Here is a 17,094-nt window from a genome sequence, read left to right as displayed (position 1 = left end):
CGCGCGGTGCATCCGGACAATTAACCATGGACCCTCTATTGACTAAACCATATCCCGAACTTTAGAGAACTAGAGCCATGGTTAGGTTGCAAACTCATTGCATCATATTGTGCCTACTTGACTAATTGTGCATTATTTGTTGTGCATACTCTATGTGATTTTTCCTAACCGTTTGTTTGACTTGCGTTAAGACTAAACAAACTGATTAATGACTAAAGGAATTTGTTTAATTAATTAATTTGAGCTAATAAATATACCTAAAATCGAGTCATAGTTCCTTTAAGTCAACCCGGATTTTTATTCTCATATAATGTACAAGCGTCAACTTGTTTTGGTCATAGCTGTAGTTTTAGAAAGAGCTACGAGTCGTACAACCTATGGATCTGTAGCCCCGAGTTTTATCTTTAATTTGGCGTTGGTTTCATTCAAATCAGATTCACAGATAAAAGGTTATGACTAAAATACCACAGTCTATCCAGTTTAATGCATATACGTGAAGTCTTAACTTAGTCTTTGCTTGAGTCTAGTCACATAGTCTAGCCACATGGTCATGACACGAGTCTTAACGTACCATCTACACTCACTAGTCTTAGAACAAACTTTGAGTATATGTCACCATGACCATGTCTTAGGTTCATGCATGAGTCGGTCTTTTTCCGTCATTTGAGTTGGGGGTACATTCTATTCCAAATTCTTCATATCCCTCCATCTACATCATTTTTCCTCCATATTCTATTCCATTTTTTTTATTCAATTCCTCCATCCATTGCATGTTGACTGAAGTTTGAGTCAAATAATTAACAATAATTATCCCCAAATTCCTTTTCCACAGTACTTGGTCGAGGAAAGAAGGGCGATTAATAAAGGACAACCTCTTTGTTCAAGTTTCACTTTTCGATAAACCGATTCGTCAAAAGAGGAAGGCTAAAAGGATAATGGCAACTCAAGAAGAAGTCAATGAGCTTAGGAACCAACTAGTTACCATGACTGAAACACTAAAGCTTCTCACCCTCAAGGTCGATGATCCCGTGAAGCAACAACAAATGAACCTCATGCAAGAAAGTTTTAGGAAGCTATCTAGTGACTATAAATTTCAGGGCATGAGTTCACAAGGGGTCTCGCTGGACAAGGAACTTCTTCCGCATAATTTCAATGCCACTGACATCCCTAAATTCAAGGCAACAGATAACCTTTACTTCCATCTAAGAGCTTTCGAAACTATAATGAACATTAAGGGTATCGATAAGAAGGTTTTCCCCTCTCTGTTCCCACTATCTCTTGAAACCGTTTGCCAACAATGGTACTTCTCCCTTGACAAGGAGAAAACCTCTACCTGGGAATCGATAGTAAACGCTTTCGTTGATAGGTACAAGTGCAATATCCAAGTTGAAACCGACCATAGACAACTTGAGATGCTAAGACAAAAAAGAGAATGAAGGCTTTACTTCTTTCTTTAATAAGTGGAGGGAAACTTCCGCCAAGATGATTGAGGTCCCCACCGAAAAGGAGTCTGTGAGGTTGTTTATCAAGAATCTCCAAGAGAAGTATTCGAAGCATTTAAAATATCAACACAATTTGAATACTTTCAAGGCCGTTTATGACATCGGAATTGAAATCGAAGATGACCTCGCAAAGCAAAAAGCTACTAACAATACTAACCACGGTGGCTGGAAAGGAAAGAAGAACGACAATCCTTCTTCTTTCGAAAACGCCCACTTTAGTAACAATGTTAGTACCTTTGATCTCAGTGAAGTTTTAGCCATGGATAACCAAGGATCTAAGAAGCAACTAAGGAAAGACTTCACCCCCATTGGGATGAGCTACGATACTGCCTTTGATCGACTCCATGCCAAAGGACTCATTACTCCCATTGGACCTATTCAAGATCCCGCACCTGAAAAGAGATTGCCTAGTTGGAATCCAGACGAACACTGCAAGTACCATCAAGGTAGGGGTCATACTACTGAGAGCTGTTGGAAGCTAAAGGAGGCTATCCAACATTTGATTGATAATAACAAGCTTCCCATGCCTCCGGTTAACAAGAAGAGCGAGTGATGATAAAGGAAACAACACAAGACAAGAGGCGAGCTTCAACGACAAGAATTCGTGACCTCCTTTTTCTTTTTTTTTTATTTACCCTTTCCCCAATAAGTCTAGCATAGGCACCTTTTTATTCTCCTTAGATTTATTTTGTAGGATCATTATATATTTTCTTTTTTAATAAAATGAGCATTTATTTTCTTGCATATGATCATATCATTACATTGCATTCAAAAAAAAAAAAAAACTAAAAAATAAAAATCCATGTCGAATTAAGCACAAGGTATACCAATGATTTGAGGCACCCCTTGTAGCCACATCATATCTCCTTTCACCTTTCAAATATGCAATCCTTTCTTCATAAACCACTTTGAGCCTCGTCTAACGATAGACCTTTCTTTTTTCAACCTACATTTACCTAACCTTGGGATGGGATGGTGTGTAACTAATGCAATTCTAAGCTTGAGTGAATTTAAAAGATTAAAATAGCAAAAATAAGCAAAAGCAAAAAAATAATAAAAGTGTACAAAAGGGTAAGTGTTCCAATGTCTTTGATATGAAAATATCTTCGATAAGAACACGTCTCAGATTGCGTCTCTTATCGAATGCTCGGTACTGTGCGTGAGAAACATGAATGCCAAGTGAGTGATAGAACGCATGATCGAGATTGCTCACACTTATAGAAATGAAATAAATGCTAAAGCAAAAGAAAGAGCTAAAAAAAATAGTAGAAAACCTCAAGCATGAAAATACAAATATTCAAAAGCAAGGTTGCACACCTTGGGGGCTTATCTAGGGTCTTGAGCCTTTATCCCTTTTTTCTATAACCTTTAGCCTAACCACGTTACAACCCTTAAAAGACCTTTTTGAGGTATACACACACTTGTGCGAGGTTTGGCTAGAGCTACGTTCGGCCTGATTCCTAACGGATACGTAGGCAACCTCACATCGAGGTGCGGCCGTAATAAACATGCATTCATATTCACATTCACACACTTGCACCATGATCATATCAAGGGATCTCCTATGCTCATCCCTATTCATTTAGAGCTAGACTTGGGGGCTTGATCCTTACATCATTAGCTTACCTAGCCTAAGAGTCACCATTATTTGACTCTTCTCAGTACATCTTTCCACACACTTAGCTCTTGTGGCCTAGCTTTAGTGTCACTTTCACACACTGCACAGATAAATGACCAAATATACTTCCCTTAGGAACCCTTTGTCATGGAATCTTAACACACCATTGAAGCATGCCTTGTCATATCAAAATTCACTCATCACTCATAATTGTCATTGCATCACGAAGTATGAAGTGCTTAGCCTCCGTGCCTAAGTTACCCAAATACTTTCATCATTGAGTCAACCATTGAGATAGCCTAGGATGGATTAATCCTTGCACCTTGAGAGATAGTATCAAATGACATTTGACTAAGCTCATTCAACATGCACCTTCACACTTCGATTCTTTTTTCGCGTCTTTCTTTTTCGGGAGAAAGTCAGTACCCTCCACAAAAATGACGGAAAATTTTTTCTTTTTGCATTTTCGAGTCGCACGATCACATTACAATGCACACACGGGTCACGAGTCACATGTGTCATTTTACTTCGAGTCGAGTCAACCTCGAGTCAGTTGATCATAACGAGTCAAGTTTATACCTTGAGTCATGACAAGTCAATGAGTCAAGCAACATTAAGTCTTAGGTCAACCCTAAGATAATTAAAGGGATTGGCAAAGTTCTATAGTCAAAATAAATAAAGGTGTAGCAGAACAGGGAAGACCCTATCACAGCGTTCGGCGACAGAGTCAATTCTTGGCGCCAGAGATATTTCAGCAGCGACAGAGCTCGAAGCCTCTCCAAAAGGTGATTTCGACTTCATACAGCGATTTCGGGTTCCTTGGTACGCCAATTAGCCCCTATGAGCAATTTGACATGATTAAGTAGTCGGTTTGATTACAACAGCAAATCAGTGATTGACTTGATGAAAGATCGTCTCACTTAGCTTAAAGCGCCTAAGAATCGGCTCAAAAGAAAAAAAGGCACCGACGTATAGGTTCAAAGAAACGAAAGCGCTGACGTACAGGCATAGCGGAAGCAAAGTTCGAGCGAGCTTTAAAGATCGACAAGTGTTGGTCTTCGGTAATTTTCTTCGGAATATTATCGAAACAACTGAGGATGACTTCATGTAAAGTTTTTTTCGACAGCGTTCGCTAAGATTGTGGAGGTTGTCACTAAAGATTTGAGAAGATAGCACGAGATGAGCGGTCTTCGACAGCGTTCGCTAAGATTGTGGAAGTTGTCACCCAAGATTTGAGGAGATAGCACGAGATGGGCGGTCTTCGACAGCATTCGCTAAGATTGTGGAGGTTGTCACCAAGATATGAGAAGAGCGGTTCATGATGAGGCGGTCTTCGACGACTTTTTATATGTTTGGAAAGGTTGTCACTATGATTCATGAAAAGGCTCAAGATATAGCAACATTGATCGACGACGTTCCCTTGATTGCGGAAGATCGTCAAAACAAACAGCAAGATGGCGTTCCCTAGATTGTGGAGGGTTGTCACAAACAACTGAGGATTGTTTCAAGAGAAGCAATCTTCGATAGTATTCCCTTGGACGTGGAATATTATCAATGCGAATGAGGATTGTTTCAAGAGAAATAATCTTCGATAGTATTTTCTTGGATGTGGAATATTATCAAAGCGGAGAAGAATCGTTTCAGGCGAAGCAATCTTCTAATTTGGAAGCATTTATAGGCGTAGCGGTTTTCAAGTGAGATGGCATTCTCTAGCTTGCAGGAGGTCATCAAAACAACGAAACAGCAAATCGGTTATCTTTTAGAGACGTGTGCTCGACGGTGCAAGATACGCGTTTCTTAACTCTTTTATCTGTTTAACTAACGATAGTTTTTGCAGGTATCGGCGTTACAAGAATGATTTAGGATCGCAGAACGTTCTGAGTCATTCTCCGTTCCTATCGATACTTTGACTTTTGTTTTCGAAACCTGCGTTTCTCCAAACTCAGTCAAAGTGGGGGCTTCTGTAGACAACCATTTGTGTCTCCCCAAAACCAAACCCAGTGATGAGTACCTTTCACGTCGAATTATAATCGAATGAAGTGAAAGTGTGGAAGGTTTAGTGTTGCGGTAGTTTTAATTTCTTTTCTCTCCTCTTTGTTTTTGAAAACTTATTTTAAGAAAACAGCCAATCCAGTTTGGTTGGTCCATGATATGGGCCCAATAGTAGTGTAGTTGGATGGGGCTTGCAAAGACCTTTCCAACGATATATTATAAGCCCAATTCCGATGAATATTAAGGAAGTTATGGCCAATTTACTAAACTGGGCCCGGTTTGAGCTTTATGTGCGGCCCAATGATCTTGAGGAGGGCCTAATATGTTTTATCATTCCTAATGAAATTAGGAACGGTTTTAGTCTTCTAGAATCTTCTAGAAGGTTCTTTTCATTCCTAATTCAATTAGCATTGATAAATTGACTTTTGACTTTTTAGAGTTTTAATCAAAATCAAATAGCATTTTCGAGGAAATTATATGATTTTATCCTCCAGTACGGCAAACTTATCTGATTTTCGAAAACGCGTTGAAAATAGGCTTGGCGCCTGACCCCAGGCTTTGGCTCCTGGAACCAGGTCTGGCGCCTGGCGCCGGTGTTAGTGCCTGGCGCCACTTAGCCAGGATTTGCGCTAACTTTGTTTTTTGTGCGTCAGACTCTGTTTTGTTTATTTTATCTTTTTGGCTGATTTTCTCTATAAATATCGTATTAAAAACTCCGTTTTCAATCATCTACATTCATCTACAATCAGTTTTCTAATTCTTTCATCTCTCCTTTTTCTCTTAATTCTAAACTTTGTTTTCACATACAAAATTCCGCATTCACAAGACCTAGAAACACCTAGCCATATTCGAAGTTGCCTTCGCCCTAGACGTGGAAGGTTTAATTTCTGAGGGTTTGGTCCCAAATCTCTCTTTCAATTATTTAATTTAATTGTTTTGATTATTATTTTCCTTGAAGTTACTAACGTGTGTTTTTTGTTATTAGAAAGAGGTACGAGGCATCAAAGTAAGTACTTTAATGGTTTTTATGGATATAATGATGTAGAATTCATGTTTATATTGTTATTATGATATTCCTCTAATCATGTCTAGGGTAATTGTAATATCAAATATGCTTATTATGATCCCTGCGATGCTTCCTATATTCTTCCTAATATTTATGATTGTTAGTATCATGTTAGGGCTAAAGCTTTGATTTTTGATTGCTTAGTGACATGCTAGGGTTTGTTATTAATCTTGTTAGTATCATGCCTAGGATCTTGCTATTTTTATTATGCTTTAATATTAACATGAACATGATTATGATTATAATTGTTATAATTTATGATTATTATTATTATGATTAATATGATTGTTATTATAATTATATTTGTTATTATTTTATTTATTATGTTGCTTGATCACACCTTTTATGCATGTTAAAGGGAATTAGTACTTGTAATCACGCTTAATAAGATAATTAATAATCTTGTTTAGGGTTAATTGTGATTATAATTCAAGTGATCGCCAATAATAGTTTTATTTGTGCATTAATATTCAACCATCATAGATAAACAGGTTTAGGGTTAATCCTATTGATTGCATGTTATACAGAAAGCGCACATGAATACGATCTGAATAAAGTAGAGGCCTATTATTAGGGCAGGTTCAATCTCTTTTAGGTTGGATTTGGACCTTCATCCCAGAACCCTTATTTGGTTCTAGACCTTATGGAGTTGACGATCTCTTGGATCGTTGAGGGGTGTAACCTTCATCCTATGAACGGTTTACAAGTTCCTAAAAAAAACTTGTTGGCGACTCTTTTGCTCTATCTTCTTCCCTTTTGGATGCCACCGTACTTTAGTGTATGATCACAGTGGGGTTCAAGCTAGTGGGATTAAAGCTTGAAATTATTCCCTATAGATACAGACCATTTCTTTGTAGCTCGCATTTGTTGATTGAGCTTGGTTAGTGACGTTCCTAGCTAGAATCTCTCATAGTTGGCGCTAGTTAGACCTCTAGGAGATCGCTTGTCGAGCTCTTTTAATTGCATTATCTAGCTTCCCTCACAATACTCGAATTGATCAATCTCCAACCCCACTAGTGTGTGTTCATTGCAAGTACAAGTGGATCCTAAATCCCTAGTGTTTTGATATATTGATTTACTTTGTGATTTACTTTGTTGTTTAGTTGAATTTAGATAACCTACACTATTTCTTACACTTCGAAGTAGCTCGACATTGACCATAGCAAACTTCCCCCCATTCCTAGTGGTTCGACCCAAACTTTCCCTATTACTAGGTGTAGGTTTGGTTATAATTTTAGTTTGATTGGAGGAATTTTAGTTTCCAACGACCTAGAATCCAACCTCCATCAATAGACGGTTGGATTATATTGTGCATTAGAATCATTGATATGAGGTGTTTAGTTCACATTCAAAATTGATTTCACGCTTTATTATGCTTAAGTGAATGCTTTCCTAACCCATTTACCTTAGTGTTTTATTTCTTGTTTTAGTGTATTAGACTTTAGTTTACTTTCTTCTATCCTAGACTAGCTTAGTTGTTCATAGAATTTGGCAGTGCTTAACTACTCCATGTGATTCGACCTCTCTTCTTGCAATATACTTGTAATAGGTTAGTTGAGTGTAATAAATTGTATTTGATCTAGTGATAGACAAATTGACGACATGTTTATTCCTTCATCACTGCCTCGCAGAGGTGCTAGCCAATGCTTGCGACATGGCTTGGCAGCCTATGCAAAGCATGCTAGCTCAACCTTGCCATATGATCATAGCATGGCCAGGCCTCGTATCCAATATTATATGAGTTGACTCGACTTATTTGTACATCTCATTAATTCCTAGAGTTTAACTTGACGTTTGACGTTCGGTTTTGACGCTCCAAACTCGGAATCCGATGTCGAAATACTTATCCTCTTATTTGACGTATTAAGGCCTTCGGCTTAATTGGTCGCCTTAGTTTGGGTTTCACGTTTGGGTGTTATCCGAAGGGTTAAGTAAGGTAAAGATGTGAGATTAACATATTTAATCTCACTTATCGGAGATGGCCTCTAGCCCGACTTTCCTATCACTTGACTTCACTGAATAATTAACTCCGTAATTGATTCCGAACCCTTTATCAGAATAATACACTTGTTCGAAGGTAACCATTCCTTTCATCATGGCAGGGTGCATACCTATCCTAGGTGTAGATGGAACTCACTTAAGAGGACCCTACCCAGGTATCTTACTCTCAACAGTAGGAAAAGATAGAACCTAGAACATATTTCTTGTTGTCTGGGTAGTAGTGGAGATTGAAAACTCAAAGACCTATAAACCTATCAAACTGAACCTGATACACTAAATCTATTTCCTTCTTGTTGCCTGGGTAGTAGAACATCTTTCTTATTGCCTGGGTAGTAGAAAATCTTTCTTATTGCCTGGGTAGTAGTGGAGATTGAAAATGGATAACCCAATTATATACATAGGTTAAACGACAACCTATCAACCTGTACACCAAATCTATAAATTAAGTAGTAAAAAGAACAAATTATTAAAAACTTGTAATTTTGTAAATTACCTTGACACCATTTATACACTTTGGTAATTTTTTAGCGGTTAATTTGGCATAAAAATTATAATTTTCATCTTTTGTAATTTAAAATTTAATTTAGCGGTCAATTTGAGACAATTCTTATGTAAGGTTGTATTATTAAAACTACTATCTTTAAAACTTAGTGGTATCTTTTGCTAAAACTCATAACTTTTAACTTTAGTAGTATCTTTAATGAATCTATTGTATGTCTTTTTTTTAATTGAATGTTAATTTGTTTGTTACATACTATTTGGGTAAAAGGTTACTCGAGTAACCCATTTAATAAGTGGGGTAGGTTTGGGTCAAGGGTTTTCAACCCGTAAACAGGTTAGGTTTGAGTAAAGGGTTTCTTAACCCGTTTAACATCGACACAAACACAAATTCGAGCCCGATACAACATGACCCATTTGACAGCTCTACCATCTCCCTTTTCCAACCCAGCTATGTTGTTCCTTCTCCAAAGTTTGTTGATTAGCTTTTCCAGTTCTTTGGCTAGTATTTCCTTCTCATGCTCAATACATGACAGCATTAGTCTCATAATGTTAAGATTAGTATAAAGTTTGTGCTGCTCTGATACCAGGACATTGGTAACATCTCTCTGCCAATCAATTACACCTTCATCAACCCACTCAAATTTATCGCAACCCCTCTGCTCAGTTTCATGGTATTAAAACTTACAAGAAATGAATTTTCTGCCAGGATCGACGTCGGTCCAAGATGTCCTCTTTGCAACAGGAAAACCACATTCACATTTGATACCTTTAATGGAGTCATAGTTGCTACATAATCGAGAAAGCTAGGTACTGTTAGGGCATAATCAAACTCCAATTCAAAAGAGGAAAAAAACCCCCTAAATTATCATGGTTACCTACAAATTTGATGAACTGGTCAACAATTAAGAATAATACAACTCTATCCATGGTCGAAATCAGTCATCCAACACAAATACTGCAAATAATTAACAATTGGATGTTCTTGAATGATCTCTTATTGAGGAGATAAATTGAAAGAGAGAAATTGTAAGAGAGAAAAGAGGGAAATAAGAACTGAATGGGGGAGGATTATAAAGGATAGAGTTAATAGGAAATTAGGGGGTGGGATTAGAGAGAAAGGGGTGCGATTAGTAAAAATTAAAGTCACTTGACATGCAAATGGGAGGTCAACGCCGGAAAAGACAAGTCAATGCCAGAAAGTGACTTTTTTGTTGTCTTGAACAAAAAAAAAATTTATAACCTGGTTTCTAGTGGCCAAACATTTTTTATCAGGTTTTTTTTAACAAAAACATTGTTATAAATGGTTTTTTCTGACAAAATTATATATATAACTGAGTTACGATGAGAACTAGACGAATAATAGGAATTAGGAACTAATTTGGACCGTTAGATCTAACACAAAAGGCGCCCGATCTATCGACCCAAATTAATCCCACACACTAAGAGCATCTCCAATAGCAAGCTAATTTGACAATTAGCTTTCCATGCCACCACTAGTAGAAAAAGGCTCATTTGCGTCGCCATATTTGCGTCACTCATTGTAAAGAACGAAGCAAATGTGTATTTTTACCATACTTTAAAGTTATTTGCGTCGCTTGTTATTAAAGAAGCGACGCAAAAAACAAATGAATGTTAGCTTTCTATCATTTGCGTCGCTCTTATTTATTAAAGCGACGCAAATAAGTTTATTATTTGCGTCACTCATTTACTGACAAGCGACGCAAATAAGGCAGTGAATAATTTGCGTCACTCTTTTAATAAATAAGCGACGCAAATAACAAATTTTCAGCATTTCAGATTTTGTTATTTGCGTCGCATTTTTATTATAAAGTGACGCAAATAACTCTGCTTTAGGTTTTCTGCGCTTTTTTGACCTTAGCTTTTCACTTTCACTAATTCACTAAACAGAGTTGCTTAATTTCGACCCTTCAATCCAACAAATTCGCCCAAAAAACACCCACAAATTCGCCCAAAAAACTGCAATTCCCCAGCAAATTCAACATCCAAAATCGCAATCAAGTTCAACACCCATAATCGGCAGCAAATCCGAGCAATTTCGAGCAAAAATTTAGACCAAAAACCCTAATTAATTCGAACCCTTAAACCCCAGAAAAATTGATTATTTTCGACCAAAAATCCCCCATTTCGAGCAAAAAATGTACTCAATTCCATACGAATTCGAACCCTAGAAACCCCAAAAAATTCAATTAAAAATCCTACTGAAAAAATTCGAGCAATATCTGATATTTTCGAGTGGAAAAATCGCTTAATTTCGCCCCCAAAAACGCGAGGAAGTTCAAGCAAATTACAGCAATGTTGAATTTTTTAATTTTCGAGTGGAAAAATCGCTTAATTTCGCCCCCAAAAATCGATTTCGGCTCGACATTGTTAAATTTTAGAAATCAATTTCACCTATGGTAAGATTGCTTCTTTTTATGTTCAATCTTTTCATGGTAGATAGAATGTAGCATTTAACTTGAACAATGACTTAGTTTAATTTCAGGTTTAGTGTTAGTTCACTAATTAGAATTTATATGGCAGATTTAATTGAATTTTTATAATTTTCAGTCATTGAATTTTCATTTGAGCATATTGCATACTTGTGAATTTCAGTCATTGAATTTTTGAAGTCAATTTTCATCTGAGCATATTGCATAGTCATTGAATTTATATGGCTGTTTTGCAATATTTTACTGGTTGCTTGTTTGCATCTTTGAACAGTCTGTAGAATAGCATAGTCATTTGAGCATATTGCATAGTCCCTGAAAACGGATATGTACCATACCGGCATACCCAAGCCTAAATAGCATAGTCAATAACACATGAATAAATTGTTAACTTTGCAATTTAAGCCAGAAGTAACTTTTATAAACTAAAAAACCGAGAAGGCGTTGCATGATAAGCCAGGCCTCTAGCTTATGTCCTAATAGAGAAGTGATATTGTAATTGGAATGCTAGGCTTAATCATCTGGGATCTTTTCAATATTATGTACGGTATAATTATGGAGCAAATATTGAACTTTTTCTCTTTGGGTCTTTAACCTTTAGAAGTAGGCGGATACTTGTGAAGGTATCACAGCCTCACAGGTTATGTACTCAGCCTTAGTTTTTCTCTGGCGTGTAGGAAATTGTCTTTTACTTTCTCTATGTAGTTTAGTTAAGTAAGGAGCTTATTATTACTTCATGTTATTGGCGTAGGAGTGCAGTCAACTTGACATAGTTGTTCACCTGCAAATCCTGCTTTTATGCGATCTGTTCTTCCACCCAGTGAAATACTATTGCACTGTTTTTGGGGCTTTTTTTTTTTTTTTTTGAAATACCATGGTTTCTTTGAAGTTTCAAACTTCAAACTAAAGTAATTTAATAGATTGTGTTCTTTTACTATGGATAATTGTTAGTGCTCCATTTGTTCTGCAAATTTGTTTGCATTTAGTCTGTAGATTTTTACAGTTGCTGTTTTGCAATATACTACTGGTTGACATCTATGATTCTTTGAATGTCTTATTAAAATTATTTTTTATCATTTAATTTTTTTGTAGGCATCATCATAATGGGCGATGGGAAGCACGAATTGGGTGCGTTTATGAGAACAAGTACCTCTACTTAGGCACTTTCAGTAATGTCCTGAACTCTATTTCTCTCGTGCTCGCTCTTGTTCTATGAGATTTAGGATCACGAGCACACACGCAAATACGTGGTCAGACAAAGTGATTATCATAATCACGGGACAAAGATACTTAATATTTGGACTGTCCCTTTTGGTTTGGTCACTTTCTGTGATCATCATATATAGTATATGTTGTATGTATTCCTGTCCACTATAAACAATAAGATATAAAGGAAAGGGGGTGAGTACGGTACCAGTAGATCTGCCATTAATTAAAAAATTGCTCCTACGGACTCACATGGCGTCACGTGAGTCAAATATTGTGAATACCTCTTAGGAATGGGTTGCTTGATCTGATTTTATGAAGAAAATTATTAGTATGATTAATTAATTAGGTAAGGTTTTGGTGAAAATTATGATCCACTAAGATTCCTGCTCTTTGCTTGAACCCCGTCACACCTGACTATTACATATGCAGTTATGCACCCCCACCTTTACTTATAAAGATATGTAATAAAGTCAAATTTGATCAGAAAAGAAAACAAAAAGAGGATTAAAGAATAGAATCAATGCCGAATAACAACTTTTATGTCACATGGCAGATTAAGTTGAATCAACTATGTTGGTTTAATATATGTAATTTTTTATGGCAGATTCTTAATTATGCGGAAGTGAATTCCACAAGTTGCTCGAGGTTCTGGTTGTGGACAAACGATTAAGGCGGTAGTACGCATACGAGATTGTCTTCACTTGTGGTATATATATCTGAACCATTCTTTGCAATATTAACTTATTTGTTCTGGTTGGTATAATGATTGTGAATTGTATGAGATTTTTAATTGTGATATAATTGATTGGAATTGCAATAATACTTGCATCATTGACTTAGATACCCGTTCAGGGCTTACTCATTAGGAGTAAGTCTTGAATAGTCCCCGGTTTGGGACTGTTCTTGAATGTTCTATCTCATTTAGGTGATAACTACTTGAATTGTTTTGGATCTAAGAAGATCATGGCTCACTATTTCCCGATTGTTCTCTGGGTACATATGTTGATAGCCGATTATCTACATTGTGTGCTTGGAGAACTATAGGGAAGTGCTGCTGGATTTTCTTTAGAACCAAACTTTACAAGTAGTTATTAGTGAGATAGGACATTCAAGAATGGGTTAGGTTGGAGTGATAAGGACCTTATTGGATCATCCGGAGTTGCATTTACATGATATAAACTTTGAATGAAAATGTTTGATGCCTTATATTCTTGTTTATGGTTAAGGAGCTATATATGTTACAAAATATACACATTATCTTAAAATTAATTTTGTTATTCAGTGGTTGAAAATGGATCGAAGTTGGATGTATGGTAAACGAAATTGTACAAGTTTTTTACGAGGAATTGAAGAGTTTAGCACTGTTGCCTTAAAACACCAAATAGAGAATAAGTCAAAGAATATTCTTTGTCCTTGTTGTGACTGTAATAATTCGAGGGGATATCGTGATATAGTTGATATTAAAGATCATCTAATTCGTCGTGGGTTTAAAGAAAACTACACGAGGTGGACATGGCATGGTGAGAGCATATATATTGAGGCAAGTTCTAGTTATTGTCCAAGGGAAGATGAGAATCATTGTGATGATGATAATGACCCCCAAGGTGAGGATATCGATACAGCTGAAGATATTGGTGTTGAAAGTGAGAGTGAAGTGGAGAAGGACATGATAGATGAAATGATGCAAGATGTTGAAGACCATTTCACAGAGTGTCCCCAGACATATGATAGTATTTTGAGAGCTGCTGAAACCCCGTTATATCCTGGTTGTACAAAGTTCACTAAACTTGGTGCTATTATGAAGTTATTCAACTTAAAGGCGAGCAATTGTTGGACTGACAAGGGTTTTACGCAGTTGTTAGAAGCCTTAGTAGAAATGTTTCCCGACGGGAATGAACTTCCAAACTCCACCTATGAGGCCAAGAAACTTATGTGCCCCTTGGGTATGGAGTATGAGAAGATACATGCTTGTCCCAATGACTGTGTGTTGTATCGAAATGAGTATGCTGATTTGCATGAGTGTCCAAGGTGTGGAGTTTCTCGTTACAAGATGAATGATACTGGTGAGATGTGTAAGAAAGGGTCTCCGGCTAAGGTATTATGGTATCTTCCAATTATACCGAGATTTAGGAGACTCTTCTCGGATGAAAAAACTGCAAAATTATTGAGGTGGCATGATGATGGGAGGAAGAAAGATGGGTTAATGAGGCATCCTGCTGATTCCCCGCAATGGAGGAACATTGATCGAAAGTTCAAGGACTTTGGTGAAGAAGATCGAAATCTTAGGCTTGGTCTTAGTACAGATGGAATGAACCCATTTGGGACACTAAGTACCCAATATAGCACCTGGCCGGTTCTTCTAACTATCTACAATTTGCCTCCTTGGTTATGCATGAAGTCTAGATACATTATGTTGTCCCTTCTAATATCTGGGCCTAAACAACCTGGAAATGACATTGATGTGTATCTAGCGCCTCCTCTCATTAAAGATTTGAAATTGTTGTGGAATGAAGGTGTCCAAATGTTTGATGCATATAGTAAAACCAATTTCACTTTACGTGCCATGATTTTTTGTACGATAAATGACTTCCCAGCTTATGGGAATTTGTCGGGGTACACTGTGAAGGGAAGAACTCCTTGCCCCATTTGTGAAGATGATTTGGAGGCATTGCGCCTAGACAATTGTGGCAAGCATGTATACATGGATAATCGAAGACATCTTCCAGAAGACCACCCTTTTCGATTCAATAAGGGGTCTTTTAATGGAAAAGTGGAGTTGAGAGAAGCTCGTGGCCCTTTACGTGCAGGTGAGGTTTATCAACGGGTCAAAGACATTGAGAATGAGTTTGGTAAGCCTTACAAAAGCAAATCAACTGGGGGTTACAAGAAGAAGTCTAAGCTATGGTCTCTTCCATATTGGAGACATTTGGAAGTTAGACATTGTCTAGATGTAATGCATATTGAGAAAAATATATGTGATGCCATTGTGGGAACTTTATTAAACATGCCAGGAAAGACAAAGGATGGAGTTAAAGTAAGAAAAGACATGGCTGCTATGGGTCGTTCAGAGTTGGCACCCGAATCTCGAGGAAAACGTTGGTATCTTCCCCCAGCTTGCTTTACCTTGTCTAAAAAGGAAAAAACTAGCTTGTGTGAGTCATTGCATGGTTTAAAGGTCCCGGCTGGATTTTCTTCTAATTTTCATAGACTTGTGTCAATGTCTGACTTGAAATTGGGTGGCATGAAATCTCATGATTGTCATGTCTTGATGCAACAATTATTACCAGTTGCCATTCGAGGAATTTTTCCACCTCAAGTGAGGTATACAATTACAAGATTATGTGTCTTTTTTAACACTATCTGTAGCAAGGTCATAAATCCAAGTATTTTAGATGACTTGCAAGCAGATATACTTGAGACAATGTGTCGATTTGAAATGTATTTTCCCCCATCTTTTTTTGACGTGATGCCTCATTTGGTTATTCATCTTGTACGTGAAATTAAACTTTGTGGACCAGTGTGTATGAGATACATGTATCCTTTTGAACGAGAAATGGGTGACTTAAAGGGAAAAGTCATGAATCCGGCCAAACCTGAAGCTAGTATTGTACAACGAACAGTTGCTGAGGAAGTGGCAGCATGGGTTGCTCAATATCTTGCACGTTCACAGAAAATTGGGTTGCCAAAGTCTCGACACGATGGGAGGCTTGGAGGTCAAGGTACTATTGGCAGGAAAAGGATATCCATGGGCTTTGAAATGAAAAATAAGGCCGAGCTTTTTGTGTTGCAAAATCTTAGTGAGGTTCATCCTTACTTGGACGAGCACATGCTTTTTCTTAAAAATAAATATCCTTCCAAAAGTGATCTTCAGCTGATAAAGGAGCATAATTGTTCATTCGTTACATGGTTCAAGGAACGAGTGATGTCCCAACTATCCACCACACCTAACGATATATCTGACACATTGAGATGGTTGGCATATGGTGCTAAATGTCAAGTCATGTCATATGAGGGATACGACATCAATGGGTATTCTTTTTACACTAGCCGACAAGATGACAAGTCAACAATGCAAAACAGTGGTGTTAAAGTAGTAGGTTTGTCATCTGAGTATGTTAGTGCACATGATAAAACACTTGTGGCTTCCATTGGATTCATGTGTCCGGAAATGATTTCAGAAACCTATTTGCATAGTGATGCTGATCGTATCCTACTATACATGACACATGTGATGGAAAAACAAAAATCTAAGCAGTTCAACTTATGCCCATACCATGAAAAGTATAAACTTTGAACTTGTATTTATTTGAACTTTGCAAATTGTTGATATTATTTTACTCTTTTACAAATGTGTGTATAATTTATTATGTAGGAATCATTGGGTTCTTTTGGTCTTATGCATGGCTAAGCGTGAAGTCATCATCTTTGATTCTTTGAGGCAGAAGCGAAATTTAGCAATTAAGTTTGCAATGACAAAGTCAGTCTAGTTTGTTATTAATGTCATGATTTTATGTGTGTAAGGGTAATATATATATGATTTTTGTTTCAAATGTGTAGTGCTTTTCGAAGTTTTAAGGCATTAAGTGGACAATCTAGGGGAAGTAAATTGACATGGCATTTGGGACAGGTTACCTTAATTTCTGACCCTAAATTTTAGTTTCTTAATAATTGAAGTATAGCAATTTAATTCAACTTACAAATATATTACATGTAGTGCCCTCAACAATTGGGTGGACGTGAGTGTGGCTACTACGTCAT

At 37.0% G+C, this 17,094-nt stretch overlaps 1 protein-coding gene across 1 annotated transcript; it reads left to right on the top strand.

The window, feature by feature from the left end:
- Nucleotides 1-13,642: 13,642 nt before the first annotated feature.
- On the top strand, nucleotides 13,643-16,530 carry LOC145624935 (uncharacterized). Its single transcript, XM_081678019.1, has 2 exons — nucleotides 13,643-16,446; nucleotides 16,515-16,530. Exons 1-2 carry the CDS (start codon nucleotides 13,643-13,645, stop codon nucleotides 16,528-16,530), a joined length of 2,820 nt encoding a protein of 939 aa, XP_081534145.1.
- The last annotated feature ends 564 nt before the right edge of the window (nucleotides 16,531-17,094 follow it).

Source organism: Chenopodium album, chromosome 3 (assembly GCF_948465745.1).
Source record: "Chenopodium album chromosome 3, dcCheAlbu1.1, whole genome shotgun sequence".
Classification (NCBI taxonomy): Eukaryota; Viridiplantae; Streptophyta; class Magnoliopsida; order Caryophyllales; family Amaranthaceae; genus Chenopodium; species Chenopodium album.
This window is presented reverse-complemented; position numbering and strand designations above follow the sequence as displayed.